The 23,059-nt window shown below is 34.1% G+C and overlaps 1 protein-coding gene across 1 annotated transcript in view; it reads right to left on the bottom strand.

Moving 5' to 3' along the window:
* Positions 1-232: 232 nt before the first annotated feature.
* Slc12a2 (solute carrier family 12 (sodium/potassium/chloride transporter), member 2) overlaps positions 233-23,059 on the bottom strand; it is a gene marked incomplete at its 5' end in the record, with an annotated part of 70,728 nt that continues 47,901 nt past the window's right edge. Inside the window, 10 exons of the mRNA XM_013015530.1 lie at positions 233-2,924; positions 4,573-4,640; positions 5,261-5,396; positions 6,255-6,341; positions 7,974-8,085; positions 9,289-9,411; positions 10,752-10,799; positions 13,301-13,426; positions 16,255-16,334; positions 18,945-19,051. Of these exons, the coding sequence (XP_012870984.1) occupies positions 2,789-2,924; positions 4,573-4,640; positions 5,261-5,396; positions 6,255-6,341; positions 7,974-8,085; positions 9,289-9,411; positions 10,752-10,799; positions 13,301-13,426; positions 16,255-16,334; positions 18,945-19,051 (1,023 nt within the window). The remainder of the gene's footprint in view (positions 2,925-4,572; positions 4,641-5,260; positions 5,397-6,254; positions 6,342-7,973; positions 8,086-9,288; positions 9,412-10,751; positions 10,800-13,300; positions 13,427-16,254; positions 16,335-18,944; positions 19,052-23,059) is intronic.

Here is a 23,059-nt window from a genome sequence, read left to right on the forward strand (position 1 = left end):
GTGCTAAATTCAGTCGAAAACAATGAGCTGCATTTTAGAGTTTAGTCATTGAATCAACAGTGATTCTTACAAGGGCCTAGGAATAGTACACAATTTCAAACAATATTTCCAAAGTGTAAATATTAAAAGTAACTTATTCAGACACTAATAATGAAAGTTTACTAAATGAGATGAAATCACAAACTAACATAGTTTATATCAGTGGTAAAATACAAGGGTAGACATTAAACAGTTTGAATGAATCCACTTCCTTTATTGCAGTAACCTCTGTACAAAGCCGCAACTGCAATACTCAAGGTTAAAACATTAGAAAAGCATCTGTGTGACAGTTATAATACAGTATTATCAAAATATTGTTTTCAACCTTAGTAGATACTCATCCACCAGAGCTCATATCTTTAAATTATTTCTATAGTTTAAAAAAATGTCATGTCAGAAAACAATATAAAAAAGGATGTAAAAGGAAACCTAAAATACAAAGGAAACAATGTAACAAATAAATATTTGATTTAATTAACTGTTAATAATTAGCTCAACACCAACATTCCCTCTGAGCCCACTGAATTCTTTACCTATAAGAATGAACTCACATGCCACGGCATACTTACTTCCCAGTTATCACCAAGAATTAGTACTATAAAAATCTGGCATTAATCAAAATTCAGCATAAATAAAGCAAAAAACTTCATACTAGCTAGCATCTCTAATGATTGCTGAAATTTTTAGAGCACTACAATTTGGAAATTTTTTGACCTGGTATGTAGTATTAAGTGAAAATAATGCATTTTGATAAGTGAAAAACTTAACACATTATTTCAGACAATATTACCTTCTCCTGCATTATGCATGTTTAGATATATTTTATGTACTTTATACACACATGATGCATGACATTTGGTTCTTGTAATACAGATGTAAAACAATAAAAAGTAAGTGTACCTGTGCACATTGCAAGATAGCAGCTCTCAGTCCATGCCCTAATATCCACTTATAAAGTTCACACATAACAGTGTTTATGAAAATTATGACATATCTACTGCCTTTCCTCCAAACACTGCAAAATCTGCAATAAATGGAACAATGCTTAGCTATGATGTAGGAAAATGGTATAAAAATCAATTACTTCATTTTATGAAGATTCTGAATTTAAATGATCTGATCTTCAATTTATATGTGGTTCATACTCATGCAGCAGAAACACTGCACCACTAGGAACAATTTTATAGGTTTCTAGTAAGATTCTTGAGCCCTACCCAAGTTCTCTACCATTGGAGCTTACTGATGAACACACTGTGTAGTACTTTACATGATACATTCTCCACATTGTAACTGAATGATAGCCTTGGGAAAAGTAACACTATGTCCTTCATCTTTGTTCTCTGTGAAACCTACAATCTGTGATCAGATTTTGAACATGTTTAACTAAAACAGAAAAATTTAATGAATCCTGATCACTGTAAAATGTAAAATACCAGCAACAGAAATTTCATTATATGTACACATATGCATCTGTGTATGCATATTCATGCATATATATGCACACACAAAGATATGTAAATATAAATCCCTTGAAATGTTTTAGGAAATCCTTCCTTGAATAAAAAATGAAAAACTTCACATTAATAATTGAATATAAAGCTTTTAATAACAGTACTTATGCACTGCCCAAACTGTAGACTAGTAGACTATGATGTCAAAACAGACATTTCAAACATACAAACTGGCAGTTTTTCTTGACACAAGTTTTAAAGTATTAAGAATGGTTTAAATTTCAATGTTCAGAATAATCTGTTCAAACCTGAGTGTATTAAGACCAAGTGTACTTGACAATTGAATGAATTAAGCCTGAAAACATTTCACTAAGAAACCAGTGGTCCATTTAACCATTTGATAAACATTTTAATGACTAATAAAGGATGGTAGAGTGAAATCCCATGTAGTGTTCTTGAAATATTCTACTACATGACATTGCTTTGTCTAAATTTCCTCCAGAAAAATGTTTCTTAGAAGTCTCTCAGATTTGAGGGAAATTCTAGAACAGGACAAATGACCTTTAAGATTTTTGTTTCAAGAATGAGGTGACTTTTTTTTCAGAATAGAATACAGAAGTACTTAGGTAAATTTTCAACCTTAAGTTTCAAATACAGGTCTTTTGGGCCTCTTTCTCCTAGCTCTACATTTTCATAGATTCATAGAAACCTAACCTTGGGTCCACTTTTTTGGATATATTAAAATTTTTTCATTAACTTGCCCTAATTCACACTGTCAATATCTAACAGATACTTTACAAAAGTAAGAAAACATACAGTACTCAACACTAATTGGTCAATGAAGGATGAAAAGCAGTGTCCATTTTGTTTTAAGGTGGAAGAGACTAAAACTTAAAGTATCTAAAAAACAGAGTTTGACAGTCTATAAATTTATAAAAGATAGGGATGAAATTTGGTTAATTTCAGAAGGCACCTCAAGGCTAAAGGCTTTTTGTACTCTTCATCAATCAAAAAATAACACACTTTTATTGCTATTCAAGTAGCAAAGGAAAACTTTACGCTCATGAACTTCAGTCCAACAAGAATCATCATTCATTAAGATTGAGATATGGAATTGACTACAAGTGAAGTCCCCACACACATATCAATGGAGCAACTTTCCTGTGTGCTTTCAAGTGAACGATATAGTGAGAGAAAAGTCACAGTTCGCCATTGTGATGTTAGCGTGTCAATGAAGATTTCAGTCACTTCACTAGGCACTGAAGTACCATTCTGGAGGGCAGTCATGTGTAGAGCAGTTAAGAATAGAAGGTAAGGACACTCTGATGATTCCCTCGAACTAGGAGGATTGGTGGCAGGTCCTTAGATAGAGCTTCTAACCACGCCATGTAGAGAGCACTAGACACAGCTCCTTTTCGTGCAACTGGGAGACTCCTGGTATCAAAAAGAAAGAAGACATTGAACAGTGGCTTCCAATTTGAGAAAAAAAATTGTAAGTTCCACAACAGTAACTATAAGTTACAAAATTCTTCTGAGTGCAGGGAAATTATATATGTAGAACAGCAATTACTACGTTCTAGCAGTATTCCCATGGTTTTATGTTTCAAATGAAAGATACATATATATATATATATAGAGAGAGAGAGAGAGAGAGAGAGAGCATATATATATATATATATATGTATATGTATGTATGTATGTATACACACACACACACACACACACACTATAATTGCTGTTGGTCATGGGGCTTGAACTCTGGGCCTGGGCACTGTCCCTGAGCTCTTCAGCTGAAGGGTAGTCCTCTACCACTTGAGCCACAGCACCACTTCCTGTTTTCTGGTGGTTACTTGGAGATAAAACATCTCACGGACTTTCCTGCCTGGGCTGGCTTTGAACCACGATCCTCAGATCTCAGCCTCCTGAGTAGCTAGGGTTACAGAAGTGAGTCACCAGTGCCTGGGCCAACAAAAGATTTTTAAACATGTGTTCATTAGGATTAACAAACAGGTAGGCAACAAGATGGAGGATTAGAAACATCTGGTTCTGTCACTCCATGAATGAGAAGGGTCTGAGGCCATAAAAGAGAGTATATATAGTCCACAAAGAAAAAGACAGAGCAAGAAGCCATAAAGGAGGGGGTGAGGAGGCAGAAAACAGCAGAGATACGATTCCAGTGAAGTGCTGCCCTCCCCAGGCGAGTCAACAGTGTAGCTTACATACTCTGCCAGTACTAGCTGTGGGAAAATCCCAAACAGCTTGCAAACCTCAATACCTGTACAAGGATTGGTCAGGCACTGGCTTCCCCAGTTTAGAAGGTAGCCTTGGTGAAGAAAGGCATTCTGTGGCTTCTCTTTCTCAGAGTGTGACATCAGCCTGTTGTTAGGACTGAGATACTTTTAGAGTCTCAGGATAAGGAGCAATCATGACCCAGTGATTCACAGGGCATTTTGCTATAAAATTCCACTATAGGTCGTAAGAGGCTGTTGAGAAGGGAGTATCTGGAAGGGCCATGCAGAGAATCAACTGTAGGAAACTACACTGTCAGCTCACACTGACAGCAGAGGTTATTTATCATTGCCAACATAAATGGACACTAAAGGTGTAGTGAGTTTGTTGCTGATTATTTGCTGATTTTAGAGACTTGGGCAAATCTGAGTTCAACTAATACCTAGTTGAAATCAAGTTAAGCAGAAGAAAATCCAAACTAAGCACCAGTTACTATATTCAATACAAGGACAATAAAAAGTGTCTGGAAAACTTGAGGGTGAAGATTCAGATACAGGATCACTACTTTTCTTAATTTTCTGGCTTTACAGGGTTATTTTAATGTGAGATCTTCCTATCCCACACCTGCCTAAGTCTAGTTGGGATGTTTCCAAAGTTAAGGTATTTTTGAAGGGTTAGAAAAGAATAGGAAGAAAAATAGAATAACTTGAGATTTTGGGGGTTATTTTCCCCCCTAACAATTGATATCTCCCTATGCTTAAAGCAATGTATATTCACAGTGAGACCCTTACTTGAAACAACAGAAAGTACATTTTCATAAAATGAACAAGAAATATTAATAGACAGTACTTACATGACAATAATATTAGCTGTGTTTGAATGTTCCTTCAATAATTCATTTAACCTGATCTGTCGGTATGTCTGAAATGAAACAGGACAAAAATCACTCCTAATTTGAAAATTACAGTTAGAGCAAGAGCTGAGAATGGAGCCCGTGGAGACTGTATGCCTAGCATGGTTGAGGTCCGGGGCTCAATCCTTAAGCCATCAAAAAAACCAAAAAGGAGCACAGTTTATGAAACAAAAAAATCAAAACATGATTGCAATTTGGTAGAATAAAACTATCTGTTCCCCACTTAGAAACATATATAAATCCAACTTAAAGCAGATTTAATTTACCTAAAAGTTATCTCCCAGGTCAAATTATAATGCTTGAATTTTATCTCTTAGGAAATTTTTATATTGATCATGATTTATGTATTTAATTCATTTATTGTCGATCATGGGGCTTGAACTCAGGGCCTGGGCACTGTTCCTGAGCTCTTTTGTTCAAGGCTAGCGCTCTATCACTTTGAGCCACAGCTTCAGATCTCAGCCTCTGGAGTAGCTAGGATTACAGATGTGAGCCACCCGTGCCTGGCTTTGATTCATTTATTTATAAATTGACATGTTGAGTTGTAACCACCCTGGTAACTGTCATTATTCAAACATAATTTACAAAATGTTTAAAAAAACATGAATAAATGAAGACAGAAGAATACCTTGGTCTTATAAAGTTCAAGCTCATTATCTGTTATTCGCCATGGCTCATCTTCTTTCATTTTGTCTGCAATATCTTGTTCTTTATCGTCTTCATGAAGTCTGTAAGGCTCAATCATCTCATCAAAAGCTACAATACTTAAAAGAACAGAAAGACTACTGATAACCTCATTTTAATTTATGTAACAGGGCGATCTTACACCGTGAATTCTAATTTAGGTGTTTCTTGTCAATTATGCACTAGAATATTTTGAAACAAATAAGGATCAGATAGCCAAGAAAACCTAACAAAAAACAAAACAAAACCCAATGATCCATATATGCTTACCAAAACAAAATACAGTAAAAGAACATGAATGAGTCTCTCTCTAATCTGCTATAGATATGAAGAACACCTCTGAATACTATTGTATAGTTTTATAAAAACAATCTCTTCCTGATTAAAACATTACAAATCGTACTCTAAAATGAAATCTGTACAGCGCTTCATCACTTATTCAACATTTATGTGAGAATAAAAAACAAATACAAATACAATTACAATGTCAACACCGTTTTCAGGTGGACTATCCCAACACACACATTTTCTGCAACAGGACATTCTCAATGGAATTACTATAGGCACATGCTTTGATTCTCCTATACTAACAATAAAACGAACAATGAAAAGTTAAAAGTTATGTAGAATGGGAGTTGAATGCTTATGATAACTATGGAACCTATCTGAAATTACAAAAACCTGAAATTCCTGTGGCACTAACAACTTTCAGAAAGCACCTGCAAACTAGTAATGAAATCCCCTTTGAAAATTGACTTACTTCAATATCTGCTACTAGTTTGTTAACTATCAGTTGGCTTCACATATAATTAACAATTGGGAAGAAAAAAAACCACCTGACTTAGGCAATTAGTGTAATTGAATTATCTATGACTAGGCGACTAGGTAGTCTATCTATAAACTGAAAACTTGTACGAGTACTGTATCCAAAAACTTACTTTTCTTTCTTTGGCTTAGTATTGATATCTCCTAGGACCATGATATCAGAGAAGTCGATTCGGAACTTGCTAAGCAAGGTAGCCATCCTATAACAAAAAATGAACAGAATTCAGGTATGTGAAGAATGTTAAGTATTTTTATTCTATATTGGGCTGAATCTATTTATTTGATGGTGTCTGAATTACCTGACCATAGACTACTGTTACTTCTATTCTACTTTCTTGGAATCTCTCTTTAGTACTCAGTAATGGGTAGATGGAGAAAGAGGAAATTTGCATTGTAACAAGTTTTTTTATTCATCAAAGTGTACTGATAAACATTAAATTTAAGCAAAAATATTTTTAAAATTGGTTTTGGATTATCTCAATTAAGAAGAATGCTTATCTCAAGGTCCAAATGTGACTTCCTATGCCAAGTGGAAGATACAGCTGATGGAAGATGAAGTTCATAACATTTGTTTTTGGTGGTTGTTGGTGGGAATAAACAGTGGAAAAGGAGTATCAATAAACTGACTTTCAGGGAGGGATATATGATGGCAATAAAACCCTGGTGACAATAGGAAAGTTCCAACATATTAGAGAACACAAACAAGATTTTATGACTAATGATTTTTTTAAATTTTATTTTATTGTAAAGATGCTGTACAGAGGGGTTACAGTTTCATGAATAAGAACTAATGATTTTTTTTTCAACTAAAGGTATAGCAAACAGACAAACAACAATTTATCTGTTAAATTCACTACTAATATTTCTTGCATAAGGCACTGTTGTAAATGAACAACTAGTTAAATATGGGAAAGTATTTCCTAAGGGCCTGCTATGCAACCTGCTAGGCATTAGGTTTCAAAAAATTCAAATTTAAGAAAATAAATATAAGCCAGAAAGTGGTATCACATGTACTCAGGGTGGAAACATGACTTAGTTGGGAGTGAGAGAATCAAGAGAACAATAGGGTTGTGCATTCAAAAAAAACTGAGCTAGGCTAGGGATGAACATTTAAAAAGAAAAGAAGGAAGCTGGAGCTGTAATCACAGCTACACACTTACAATCCTAGCTACTCAGGAGTCTGAGATCTGAGGATCAGTTTGAAGCCAGCCCTGACAGGAAAGCCTGTGAGATTCTTATCTCCCATTAAACACCAAAAATCCAGAAATGGTGTTACGGCTCAAGTGGTAGAATGCCAGTCTTGAGTGAAAAAGTTACAGGATCATGCCAGGCCCTGAGTTAAGCCCCCCAAAATGTGTGCTTGTACACATGCAGGCACACATACACAGAGAAAAGAGTGAGGTGGTGAAAGCTGTGTACAGGAGGGAGATGAGTAAATGCAAAGCCACCAAATTCTGAAATGTGCAGAAGGACACATAGAATAGAGGGCATATTTGGAGGAATAGGAAGAATGGAAAAGGAACAGGAAGTAAGAATGGAAAAGGAATAGGTAGACAGATCATCAAAGGTATTGTCTATCATATATTGCTTCAATATACGACAGAGCAACATGACTGGTATTTTTTGGACTGTCTTACATTTTACCATATAAAATGTATACTGTGATAATCAAGTACCAATATATTAAACATGCTTCAGTATAAGACAGAGCAACGTGACTCATATTTCTTAGATTATCTAAGTTTTAGTCTATCAAATGTATACTAAGATAATGATACTACGCCTATCAAATGTATACTAAGACTCCTTAGGTTAATTTAAAATAAACTTACGCTCTCCGGTCATGATCTATTCTGTTTATTTTTCCACCAATGAACACTCTGATCTTACAGTCCTTCCACTTTTTTTTGGTTGTCAGAAGATAAGGTATCAATAATGTTAAACCTAAACAAAAATATAACAAATCATTTACTAAAATGATAGTATCTCAAACAAACTATTTTCAACTTTGTTTCTAAAAGCATATTTACAACAATTCAATACAAATAAAACTGTCTTGATAATTTAGTCAAGAAGTTATTAGGGAGTAAGAAGGGAAACTCAATAGTTGGTGATCTTCAAATAGTGTCATCAAATGGGATAGTAGCCTGACAGTAAGAAAATGAATCAATTAGGCAGGATTGAAGAAATGGATAGATACTAATAGGAGTCAGGCTTCACACTGACAGGAGAAATAAACAAGACTGGAGATGTGTTTCCAATGTTATTAGATATACACAAATATGCATATAGTACATTTCCCAGCTCTGCCAAGTGAGAGGGTCTGGGAACAGTAATATTCTACCAGCCACAGCCAAGGTAATGCCCTGATCTTTACTATTCTCCACTAAACCAAACCAGGGCTTGCTGGATTAAAGGTTCCTTCCATGGATTATGTTGACAAAGTATGAAACTACAAAATGGAACCTGGAACATTATCTTATTTCAGAAAGCAATAACAAGAATGAGTGGGCATGACAAGTGGACACAGCAGTTAAGTGACATTTTGCTGGCTAACTATGGGCAACTGGAATATCAAAATAAATGAGTAACAATTTGTATCATACTGAAGCTCTAAAATAAGAATCAATAAACAAGCACTGATACAAAAGAGAAAGTTTTTCCTTACAGTAAAGTGTCAACTAACAAAAAAGAATGGTAGGAATGGACAATTCACCTTTTGACAACCAACACAATAGCATAACAGTAATAGCTTTAAAACCTCAGTGGATGCTAAATATTTGTGTTTAGCTGAGAGACAAATAGCATATTTATATAACCACAAAGTAACCTCTGTAATCATAAAGAGGAAGATAAAAGCAACTTTTCAGTGGGTAAACCTGGCCAAAAATCCACTTGACTCAATGATTCAAGTAACTCCACAGACATCAGTACTACCCTGCTAAGACACAGAAAGAAAAGCACAGCACCATTGCTATGATATTTCTGCCAAAAACAAATAATAAGACATGACAACATTAAAGCATGTGCTCTTGAGAATGCTAACAAAACTTGGTGTCTATACCTGAAAAGTACATGACATTTTTTAGTACTATTTTCACATATGCAATGTTTTAAACTATCTAAAAAATATACTACTGATCTTACCTCCATCATCAAATAGCCACCAAACATCAATAGTATTCTTTCCTTGTTTTTTCTGAAATTGTGTACTAGCTTCAAGGAGCTTTTGGTCAGCTACATTTAAAGGTGCAGCAGGGCCTTTGGATTCTAAAGGATCAAGATAAAAAATAAAATGTGAGAAGTAAATAAAGTCTTTTTGTCACATTTCTATAATTTCCTACATGTTTTAAGATAATTGTATATGGCATCCATCATAAACTTGTAGTTTATAATTTCAATATACTTTAAAATGTTGATACTTTCTTATAACAGCAGTTCTCACCCAAATTATCTTGCTTGCTTTCTAATATGATGAAGCATTCTGATGAATATTAGTGGAATCTTAAATACCACTCAAAAAATTACATTTTGCTAGTGAAGACACTTTAGGTTAACTGGACAAATCAAGTTTATACCTGTTGTGTGAAAGTATTTCTTTTGTCATCCAGAATCTCAATGATTTACAGCTCACATAACATTTTATTTAAAAAATAAAAAAGTATAATAAATGACAGAAGGGAATTGAAGATATACCAATACCATCTTATAATGAGTAATACCTTAGTGTCAGGATCAACTTCTTCATTTTTATTTTTTGCTCTCTCAATTCTAAAGTCATATTGCTACATCTTTCTTGAAATCACAGAAAGATGATGGGAACTCTGTGGAAGAGAACCCTAGTGCTGTAACATTAAAGGGCTATACATAGGTAGGTAGGTAGGTAGGTAGGTAGACAGAGATAGATAGATAAATAGATAGATCAATCCATCCTTAGCTCTGTGAACAAGCAAATGACTATTACAAAATTCCAGTACTAAAATTTTAAAAGCAGAAATCCATAGAAGGAAATCTGGTCACTTTTCCAGGATGTCTCTGTCATTCACTTTTCATGCTGCCATGATGTATGCAAACATGAAATGATTTTGTGTGATGAAATAATATGGCTACCAAACCACACTGCTCCGAAACTCTCACCTCTATCTCCTGCTCATAAAATTCATGTATGTTGACATGACTGTATCTCCCATACGCAGCACGACTGTGAGAAATATTGTAATTTTTGAAATGAAAAATATATTAGTATCAAAATTGAGGACTCTGCTTGGTACAACTGATGGTAAAGAATTCAAGTGACACCTATTTCAGTGTCCCTACTTATCATCTAAACCATGCAGTTTAAATAAAAAGAAAAACAAGAATTGACTTTCCAGGTTTGAATATTTCACAAATGCTATGATGATTAAAATAACTTGTCTGTAATATGTCACTTTGCCCCAGGAAGCTTTAACTGTTTAGTTGGAATAATAATTTTGCTAATCTGCATTTAATAAATAACTGTAACATCACCTCACCATGGAAATAAAATAAAAAAGAAAATAATAAGGTTGGAATTAAAGAGTTAACAGTATGAAGAAAGGGATTAAAATAAAATGATGAAAAATGCCTGCCTTTTTTCAACAGTGGTTGAGTTGGAGTCTTGCCATCCTCTTCCTCATCTAGATTATGTTTAAAAAACACAAAATATTAAGTTAATTGCCTTTATATTCATAAGATGAAAATGTAAATAGAGTACATTTTTATAAACAGAACATAGCATGAAGCAACAGTCCATGAAAAATGATCAAGACTGAAGATTAATATTTTCTACATTGAGTGCTCAAGATCTTAAAAAGCAAATATTTTAGACACTACACGGTGAATGATTAACACTCACCCAGACAAAATTAGCAAATCTGCCAACTTCTATACTTTAATATTTGAAATCAGTTGAGAAGATGCCAATCTATAGCTTGTAAAGAAGAAGGGTGACATGAAATACTGACTTTGCAGACAACATGTAAGTTTTAAACATGCTACTGCATCTCTGTGCAGGTAACTGAAAAGCAATTTTAGAGACATGAGTAGTTTTTGCACAAGTTAATCACTACTGGAAATATTAAGGCATTTCATCAGAGATACAAGTCTTCAATGCAAGGTTGCATTGGATTAAGCTTCTTCAAACAAAATTTATATATGTATACATGTATGTGTACAGAAAGAAATCCATTTATATTTTAATATTCATCAGTTTCTTCTGGAATTAATAGATTGCCTCACTCCACTTATTTTTTATTGGACTCAGGGCCTGGATGCTGTCCCCTGAACCTTTTTGCTCAAGGCTAGCCTCTACCACTTAAGAGCCAGAGTGCCACTTCCAATTTTCTGGGGATTAATTGGAGATATGTCTCATGGATTTTTCTACCTGGGCAGGCTTTGAACTGCAATCATCAGATCTTAGCCAGGATTACAGGTATGGATTACAGGCGTGAGCTACCAACACTGGGCTATTTTTCTATTATTTAAAACACAAACTCTGAACTTGGACAGGGATCTTGACTTAGAAACCAGCTTTCCAATGTTACCTCTACCACTCTCCTAGCTATGTGAGCTTAAACTGGTTACCTAACTCCTTAATTTCCTCATCTGTCAAAGGGTTAGCAGTACCTAGCTCTTGAGATGATTACTTTGTAAGTATTAGTGCAATGAGCTCAGAGTCTGGCACACATCCAATATTTAAGGGGTGTTCTTTTTTTTCTCTTGCATATATATACCTCAATAAACAAGACAGCCATATATAATACTGTGCCTATATAATAACTATACCAGAATATTTCTAAGTCTGAAGACTTTTTATAAGTTCTCTATAGTATCTATGCTGATTTAGAGAACTGGCCAAATAGAAAGCAAATCTAAAAGAAAGCTATACTACTTCTGAGTGCTACTTTTTATTCACATTATGGATAAAGGATCAATTATTACATTAAATTTTAAATGTTACTGTCTTTATAATTTAGTAGTGTTTACCTTTAATAATTAAAATTGTAACTACTAACATTTTATATTCATTTAAAAGAGCTCAGAAACATCAAGAAAATCTTGTCACTTAAAAATGGTTAAACTAGGTTAAAAATATGTAGGTCTTTACAATAGAAAAGCAAGGAGAAATGTATTGAACTAGGTTTTATTCTTTAAAAATTAATGATTTAATGAGATCATGAGATTGTGATATATATTAATAAGCTAATTCTGTGAGCACACAGAATAGCTGCTTGATAAGTTACACTGCCCCCAAACACAACTACAGTAATAATTCTTAACAGATTGTAGAGAAAGGATCTATGCTAGGTAAGATAAACAAAAAAAATAGGAAGAGGTAAAAAAATATATATACATAAGTTCAAATAAAGCAGAAACTTAGTTATCAGAATCAGTTTGTGGCATTTTGAGGCAAAGCATAAAAGAACTATAATCAAGCCAGCAAAGAACTGCAAAGGGAAATGGGTGAGAACTACAGGTTCAACCACTTCTAACTCTAAGAAAACAAGAACTACAAGAAGGAAAGGAATAAAACAGCATCATCAGTTCTTCCAAATAATGTAAAAGGAGATGAAGCGTGGAGAGACATGCTTGCCTAAAAATGATCATCTTAGAGAAATCAAAAGTATGCTATGGTTTGATGATTTACAGTGCAGATTTTTTCTTGTTGCGTAACAGCTGGGGATAGGAAAGATGGAGATACTAGTCTGAACAGAGGTAGGAGAGTGAGGATGGGAGAGTAAGATTTGGAAGTCATCCCTCTTTTCTTTTTATAGATGACACATAGACTTGTGGATGGAAATAATCTCAAAACCTCATGAGATTGTTACTATGAAACTGCCATGTTGTTTCCGTGTTTAAATTATACATCAAACTAAAATGTTTCCTTTAAACCAAATATAAAGAAAAACACACAGGACAATGTTATTAACTAATTCATTCACATGGTTGTTTCTAAGCCCCACTTTAAACACCTAACACAGGTAGTCATTTCGAACCCATTTTTGAAAGTGATACATTTTACCTGACCAACTAGAAATCAACAATGCCATATTCGAGAACAGGTGACTTTGTATAACAACCATCTCCTCTGGAATTAAAGCATAAGTATTAATAAAATTTCTTGTTTAATAAAAATTACCTTTATGTGTAATGGATTTTTCTCCAGGTGGTTTAGAAGTATCTAAATCTGATTTTTTACTGTAGTCCACATTTAGTACAACATCCTTGGTGCCAGGTGATTTCTCTTGTGATGACAATAATTCTTCTGTAGACACGACAGTATTGAAAACAGTATCTAAGATCACATTTTTAACTGTTCAAGAGGTGTTAGTTTCATAATTACAATGAATTAAAATTCATCAAAATTTATAATCAAGTAACAAGTTTATTATGAATGATTTCTTAAGAAAATATGATATTGTTTGATATGACTATTCATTTAAGTATATAAGTCCTTAGGTAGTAAAATATTTGAGTTAAGTCCAAGGGAATAAGTAATGAGTAAAGTTCATGTAGTATTAGAATCTATAGATAAAAGGAGATATATAATAAGTGAACCAACTGTACTTTCAAAGTTAGTTACAAATATAAAAAAATGTTAAGTGTGGCAAATGTTCATTTGCCCACTAAACAAAGCCAAGACACGAGGTAGTCTTTTCCTAATAAGACCATAATGAAAATATGAGCTTCAGTTTTGAAGAAGTTTCAGTTGAGGAAGCAAGCAGTTTGATACATATTTAACTTCTATAAACAGTGAAGATGAAGACAAATGTAAAACAAAATTGATAATCAATCCTCAATCCTCATCACTTATTTGTGTGGCTGAGGAGAAACAACAACAGCTCAGGTGCTAGCCAGCACTGCTAGAAGTGATCATTATTTATCTTCATGACAACTCTATGAGGTGGCTGTGTTAATAAGAGAATGAAGCAGGCTAATTCTATTTCTTGAAATAGACACCTAAGGGAAAGAGCTGGGATTATTAAAAGACATGTTCTTGATTCCCACACTTGTACTCCTAACTATTATGCCAAATAATATTACTTCATCTAAATCCCAGTGATGAACAAAACATGTCAGAATGATGAATAAAGTGTATTTTTAAAGTTTCAATCATTATTCAGACCTCAGAAAATAACAGTACTATATTTTTATTAGCCAAACTGTGACTTCTGGATGAAATGGATTACTAGTTATGGAATACTAGTTACTAAAGGTAAGAGGTATAATTCACTTACTCTAATGCTGAATCACTGCTTGAGCAAGAGAGATTGAAATACTATTTTGACTAGGCCTACTGCAAAAATATGAAACTAAATTTTCTTCAAGTCATACTGTTTTGTTATGGATAAAGAAAACTGCAGGCTATGCTTAAAGTGAAGGGAGGACAGGAAAGCAGAAGCAGATTAAATACATTAAGAGATAACAAAGGTTCATTATATGCCTCGTACCTGTTTAATATTGGTTAATTCTAACGATTTGAAAAACTGCTAAGTGGAAAATGCTAACTATGCAAAATTTCTTAAGATTATATAAATATAAGTACCAGGAACTCCTTGAAGGATATTGAAATTTCAGGTTTTGATAAGATGGCAAAAACAAAAATAATACTCTAATTAGGTTTCAACCTTCATTTAAAATGCTTTAAAAATAAAATGGATTTATTAATATTATTGACATGACAACTGCATAGTAATGATAGGAAACAGGAAAAGCATATAGTGAGGGCTGTAGAGAGAGCACAGGGAAATATAAAATGGAACCATTTGCAACTTGATTGGTAATGGTTACAAGTGTATGTGAAGCTGGTAAAACCAGAATGTAATCTGTGATCTATTCCAATGTTGGTATAATTTGTTTTAATTACAGTATTATAGATATGTAACAGGTATAGGACATCCATTTTTTTCAATTTCCTATGAATCTATAGTTTTAATGAGAATGTCAAAAATCCTGAGTCTTTTCTGACAAGAGGAAATATTATGATAAAGTGTAGTCTTTCATTATTAATATGACTTCAATGACGTAAACATTTTTCCTCACACTATTATTTATGTATTTTTACAAATTTGCGGTAAGTTTCTAATAATAAGTAGTGTCTTTTCTAAAGCTCATGATTCAGTTTAAATTTTACTCTCTCCATTAACAATCACTAACCATCATCTGTGCTGGTACAGAGAGAAAATACAAACTATAGTGAGTTCCAAAGAGATCTGATCATACAATGTCATATAGCGAATATGTAACACAAAAAATGGTATTTATAAAGATAATTTATAGCTGGGCACCGGTGGCTCACGCCTGTAATCCTAGCTACTCAGGAGGCTGAGATCTGAGGATCGTGGTTCAAAGCCAGCCCAGCCAGAAAAGTCCGTGAGAGTCTTATCTCCAATTAAAGAAAAAAAACACTAGAAAACCGGAAGTGGCACTGTGGCTCACGTGGTAGAGCACTTGCCTTGAGCTGAAGAGCGCAGGGACAGCACCCAGGCCCAGAGTTCAAGCCCCACGACCGACAAAAAAAAAAAAAAGATAATTTGTTTGCAATAACTGGTATATGTCTGAGACAAACAGAAACGGTCAGATAAGTTGATGTTAGGCGAAATGAACCCCAAGATAAGGATTCAAATGTTTTTTTCTTTCTTGCGATTATTTCTAACATATTTATAAGATGATTTCTTTGTTGCTTTGTATGTCCCTCCCCCATGGTATAACCCCTGTTTTCACTGTATTTGATGTTGGTATAATTTGTGGAGGGGAAGGGACGAATTGTTTAAATAGGGATACAGGGGTGGACCCACTGCAACAATGAGATGTATAAGATGTTATGGTGAAAAATGAACTTTACAACTTTGGCTGGAGGGGGCGCAGGGGGAGAAATGGGAAGAGATGGGAAGGGGAAACAAAGGAGGAGGCAACAATGCTTGATAAGAAATGGACCCATTACCTTGCCCATGTAATTGTAACTGCTCTGTATGGTATTTTCACAATAAAAATAAATAAATAAATAACTAAAGCTAATGTGAGAATTATACAGTTTTCCTAGCAAAGTAATTCAAACCTTTAAAATTAAAACATAATTCAAACATTATTTACCTTGTCCTTGAAGATGAGATATGTCTAGACCTTCTTGTAGGCGGATAACCACTACTCCATATTGTATGTCAAAGGCATCACTATAGTATGAAGAGCGAGAATGGAAATCACAAAACCTTATTTATGTTCTATATGAAGTGAAGGCATTCATAATGGGAATATTTGAGTTGGCTATAGTACTAAGGTTGAACACATGGCCTTGCACTTGCTAGTCAGCTATTCTACCACTGTGGCCATACCTCCAGCCTCTTTTTGCACTGGTAATTTCAAGGAATGGTCTCACTTTACACCAAGGCCAGCTGAGGACTTGCTCATTCTACTTGTCCTTCTGATGTCACAGGGAAGACAGGTGCAGTGTCCTGCATCTACCATGTATTTTCCTATTTGATACCTTAACAAGCAAGCAAAGTATGTGCCACTGAGCTCAAGCATTGGTTGAGATGGACTCCTGTAGACTTTTATGCCCAAGCAGGCCTTGAACATTGATCCAGAATTTCCTCCTCTGAAGTAGCAGGATTAGAGGCTTGAGAATGATTCCAAGCTTAAAAACTGTTTTAACAGGTTTAAAAAAATCAGTTGGCAGCTATGAATGACAGTTATTCTGGAGTACTCATGAAAACTACTTATGTATAGATCTTTATAGTATAATCATGCGACTTATGACATTTCCCTCAATAAGAGGCTATACACATATGGCCACATATCTTATGCATCCTGTGTAGTTGGCTATACCATCTATGTCTCTGTAACTGTATGCACTCTGTTCAAACAACAAGGAATCACCCAATGACAAATTTCTCAGAATGTATCTTCAGCATTAAGTGACTCATGACTGTACTGACATGACAGGTTAAAGCAGTAACAGTCTTTCATCCTACCAAATAAAACTATGGAAGAATATGCAGTAATCCTAATATCTTTAGGATTATATCTTAAAACCTAAATAACCCGATCTTTGTTTCCACTGTCTTTCTTTTCCTAGTCCCCAAGCATGTACAGTATAGATTTTGCTTATAAAAACAAGTGGCAAAGTGCTAGCTTTGAGCTGAAGAACTGAGGGACAGTGTCCAGTCCCAGAGTTCAGGCCCCACAAATGACCCCCCAAAAAAGAAAAAGAATAAACCCCAAATCTAACTGCAGTAAAAAACAAAAATCTTCTAAAAAGCATTTAACCATGAGCTGAGACATTTTCCTCATACATAATTGTGCATTACAAATCAATATGAAAAGTTAAAAGCTTAAGTTCAGGTTATCTCCTCAAAAACTTTTCAAAAACATCTATAAAAATGAAGCCATTATATGTAAGATACAAACAAATTATCATGTGGTTATTTTTTGGACTCAACAAGAATATCAGTAAAGGAGATAACTACAGTGAATTAAGCACTGTTAGATCAATACTCAAAAAGAAATATAAGACTTTGGAGCTTTGCTACATACCTGTTTGTTTTTGATTTTTTGACTTTGCTTTTTGTTAAGTAGTTGTACAAAGGGGTTTCAATTCCCAAAGCCAGATTATAAGTATAATGCATCTTGATCAACTTTTTGTATGTATGTGTGTGTGTTGGTTGTAGGGCTTGAACTCTGGGCCTGGGTGCTGTCACTCAGCTCTTCAGCTTAAGGCGAGCACTCCACCACTTGAGCCACAGCGCCACTTCCAGGTTTCTGGTGGTTTATTGGAGGTAAGAGTCTCATGAACTTCCCTGCCCTTTGATCTGCAATCCTCAGATCTCAGCCTCCTGAGTAGCTAGATTACAGGTGTGAGCCAGCAGCGCCCAGCTGATCAAAATTTTTTAAAGGACAATTGTCTGTATAGGAAGAAATGCTACACAAGAAGGAGCAAACAGTTCTGCTTTATCAGTGATGATGACACACAGCAGAATGCGAAGGAACGCCTGTCCTCAGTGTGAACAGGACAGTTCTGCTGAGCAAATCTTAGAATATTATGAAAAGGAAATATTTCTTAAATTTAAGGAATAAACCTGACAAAAAAAGGAAAAGAAGTTGTATCCTTTTGATTAAATAACTCAGTTCTAAAAAGCATGAGTAGATTAACAAGATACATTCACAAAAATCCATGAACCAACATGATGTAAAACAAAACTAAATTTATCATAAAGGTCACTGAAATTACCTTTAAAAGAAATAAGTACATACAAGTAAGAGAAAAGTAAATAATGGATGAACCAAATGATTTAATTGAAAAATTCATCTGAGAAGGGAACAACAAATGCTGTTCCTCAGTCTGAGATAGCAGTATTCTACAATCACACAATTCTGTGATGATTCTGATCACATTTGGAAATTCTGGTCGGTAATAACTTAGGAAGAGGAAAAAGCTTACTAAATTAAGGATGCAAGGATGTACACACACTTTCTTATGCATATGTATCCTTCTCTATATAAAAATAGATAAATTGAAAACCTGTTACAGATCTCCAATTTAAAAACCCATGGACTGGAGCCATGGCTCCAGTGGCTAAGTGCTTGCCTAGCAAGTACAACAGCTATCATGAGTTCACAAACAAAACACAGCAAAACAAAATAAAACCCCAGACATTCAAGTTATTATTTTTATTTTTATGCTTCTGTTAGACTATATGAGAAAAGGATCAAGAAACAAGGGCAAGATTTTAAAATTAACATTTTCTAAGCCAATTATATTTCTGAATTAAAAAGTTACTACTTACTGAAATAAGTTTATATACATATCCACATCTCTCATATCTGCTTGTAACCAATCTTTCTTAAATCCAAGGACAAGTGTGTTTGGTTTCATACGACCAAGACCCGCAGCCTGAAATACATGATAAATAGTATTCCAATTATATACGATTGAACAAAATGACATTTTGAGAGATAAAACTCTCCAAACTGATAGCATAAATTCTTAAGTATCTAATAAGTAGACATAGGCTTGCAAGTTGCATGTACATTGATCATATATTACTTACAATTAAAGAGACAAGAACAGATTTTATAAAAACAAACAGTTGAACAGGTTGAAGTGCACATTGCTTAACATCTATGATTTGTCAAAATTTCATGTAAAGAAATATGGCACAACATTTTATTAAAAATCATAAGTCAGTTATGGTTTCATATGGTTACATATTTTCATACATATTACCAGTACCTAGAAACAAAAGCCAAATGACTGTAGTCCTGAATCACATCAATAGTAAAAAGTTGCAATTCATAGTTACGTAAACATTTCTCCTAAAATTTAGCTTATTTTGCAATTTTATCAGGATCATTACATTTAAAAAATATGCCACAAAGTCGTTCCTTCTTTTATAAGGTTTTAAAATACACTGAAGGCAGGATGCAGCAAAGGCTCAACCTGTAATCTCAGGTCCTCCAGAGGGAGAAGTGGAAAGACTGGCACAGGTGAATGGTATTGAGTTCAATCAATAAACCAGGTGTGGGTGATGCAAGACTGTGGTTTCCAATGTAAGAGGACTGTGGTCTGATGCTAGTCTGAGCAAAAATGCTCAAGACTCTACCTAAAAAAATAACTACCAACAAAAAGGACAGGTGGTATGCACTAACTGGTGAGTTTAAAGTGTGCGCTTAGAAAATACATTGCTCTAATTTAAACTTTAGAACCCTCCAAAAGGAATAAAACACTGGGAAATCTGTTTTCTTACATTGTGTTACCACTTAGGTTTTAAAAATTTCAACTGTGGTTAAAAAACAACAACAACAAAGAAACTCTCTTATTGATTAGATTAAAAAATGCCAAAACTTTTTCCTCACCCCAATTAGAAACCTTGTAACTACAAAGTAACAATTACCCATCTCTTTTCCATCTAGTTTCCAGTGATATCTAATCTACTTCCATCTCTATTATTGCCTATTGTAGTTATTTCATAATATAATTTGTCCTTTGTTGTCCAGCTTATTGCTTTTAGCAGAATATCTTCCATACTATAGCACCAATACATAGCTTTTACAGCTTAGTAATTACATGCACACATACACATACATACATATACACACATACATTTTATTTATCCATTTACCTGGTGATGTACACTTAATAATTACACACACACATACATTATATTTATCCATTTACCTGGTGGTGTACACTTGGGCTGTGGACATTTGGCTATTGTGCATAACTCTTTGAAAACTCTGACATTTAGATATATGTTTGAACCTTCACTTTTAATTTCTTACGGCAATTAGCAAAGAATACAATAGTAATTTCAAGTTTAGCCTTTTGAAGAACTGTAAGACTGTTTTACACATGTCACTATCATTTTACATTCACACCACCAATAAATAGGTTCTCATTTCTCTATATCTTTGATAATGTTTTTTATTTATAAACCATAGATATTCTATACTAGATTTATAATGTAGGTTGTCTTCATTTTCCTTATAATATCCACTCAGCATAGAGTATTTTAATTTTTAAGATGTTCAACTTATTTTTCTTTGATATTCATGTTTTTGGTGTCATACCTAAGATTCCAAATCCATGTCACAAAGATTTAACTCTTTCATCTAAGTTTTACATTCATTTCTCATGTTACTGATTCATTCTGAGTCTATTTTTGTATATGGTTCTAAGTGGCATACTTACATCATTTTCTGCAAAAGGTTAAATCAAATATTTAGCTAAGGTTTGACCATGTGCCATTATTTTAAGAATCTTGAGATAATTAAGGAGCAGTAGCACTTCTAAACCTATAAAGTTTACATCCATCTCCAAAACTATTTTATTCATCATAAATTTCAAAGCATTTTTCTCTTTATTAATAAAACCAACATCTTTGCTTTGAAGGGACAGATAGAAAGCACTCAATATTAGATAGGTACCAACGGTATATGCCTAAAACCCTAGCTAAGAGGATCAATGTTCAAAGCCAGATCAGACAGAAGGATCCTGGAAACTTTGTCTCCAAAATAGCCATAAAAAAAAAAGCCAGATTGGGGTTGGGAAGGTGGCTCAGTGGTAGAGTGCTTGCCTTGCATGCATGAGGCCCTGGGTTCGATTCCTCAGCACTACATAAGGAGAAAAAGCTGGAAGTGGGGTTGAGGCTCAAGTGGTAGAGCACTAGTCTACAGCTGAAGAGCTGAAGGACAGTGCCCAAGTGGAGTTCAGGCCCCATGACTGACAAAAAGAAAAAAAAAAGCCAGGCTGGAAGCATAGCTCAAGTGGTTCAGTAACAGCCAAACAAGTAAGCTGAGTAAATTCTTATGTCCAGGCCCAGGGGATCACTTTTGTTTTTCTTTAAAAACATAATATTTTCTAGGTAACCACTAGCCACATATATTTTAGTTACTTTGGGGGAGGATACAAAAGGAAATTAAGAATTATCTTTAGATTTTAAAGCTTCTGTAAAAACCTAAGTTGTATAAGGTAACTAGTAACTTCTCGATGGTACAAAATAGTATCATTCATCATGAATTTCTTATAGTTCCACTATACTTTGGTGCTGTGGATTGAACTTGTGGCTTTGTACATGTAGATATGTCTCATGTTCCTACTAATATCTCTACCTCCAGAAGTTTCAATTTTATAAAATTTACTTCTTGTGTTATATTCTGTGTGCTTTTGCTTCCAACTTCTTTACTGCAATAATTTCCCCAGAAATGAGTGGATAAAGAAGCACACATGCATCCTCTCATCACTAAATCATTCATAAATTCTAATCAGAGAAGCTATTCAGTTAAATAGCACAGTTGTCAGTTTCCATACAGCATTATATATGTTTAAGCAAAACAAATTAGTTTGTTATGAGAAATGTATCTTCTTCAGAACTTGTTTCCACAGTGGTTGATAGAAAATCAGTTCTTAAAACATTCTGTTTGTGAAACTAACTTGTAATATAAAAAATAAAATCATCTGAAGCTTATCATTAGTTTCAATCAAATATCCCAACAGGGTTATTTCTTCACATTTTTAAGCAATGTTTTCTATGTACTATATGAGGATTTGCTGAGTAGAAATGCATTTAACTTGTTATAATTTTCTGTGAATCATTATAGCCATTCTCACAATAGCAGGAACAACTGCTTCCCCAATGGCGTGTAGCTTTCTATTTATAAAAACATACCCAATAAAATGGTTCCCTAAATTTAATTGAGTAATAGTATGAGATCTATACTACATTAAAATTCATTGAGGGAAAAGAAAAGAGGTGTTTTAGCTACATATTCAGAATAGTTAAGTGTTAAAAGGTCAGCCAGTAGTGATGGCCTCAATAACCAATTCTCACTAGTTCATATAATGGCATAATCTATAGTTAGAATCCAGCTACAGAATATGAATACAAGGGGCTAGGATTTTTAATTAAATAAAGATTATTTTATTTAACATTCTTACCAAAAAACTCAGACACCATGCCTATATATAATCTGATCATATAAAATAATATTTATCAAAATAAACTCCAGGAAACAGAAACAAGAGGTTGTTTTCTTTGTTGTTGTTTTCTTTTTGTCTTTTTGGTGTATCTGTCGTTGGGGAGGTTCAGGGTAGGCACAGAAATGGAGGGACAAAAGGTGAACAAATGCAGCAGTGGTAAAATGAACTATATAACTTGTAGGGGGACAGGAGGGAAACACTGGTAGACAGTGAGGGAAGGGATGAGACTGCCAAAAAGAAATGTACTCTTTACCTGACTTATGGAACTGTAACTCCTGTGTATATGACCTTTATAGTAACAATAGAAATTTAAAAAAATTAAATAAGGATTATTTTGCTTACTATTCTTAAAATAAAACAAGGGAGGTAGAGCAGTACTTAAGCACAAAATATATTATACGAGAGAAACTATCTAAGATAGCT

The sequence above is a fragment of the Dipodomys ordii genome, unplaced genomic scaffold (assembly GCF_000151885.1).
Source record: "Dipodomys ordii isolate 6190 unplaced genomic scaffold, Dord_2.0 Scaffold27, whole genome shotgun sequence".
In the NCBI taxonomy this organism is placed as follows: domain Eukaryota; kingdom Metazoa; phylum Chordata; class Mammalia; order Rodentia; family Heteromyidae; genus Dipodomys; species Dipodomys ordii.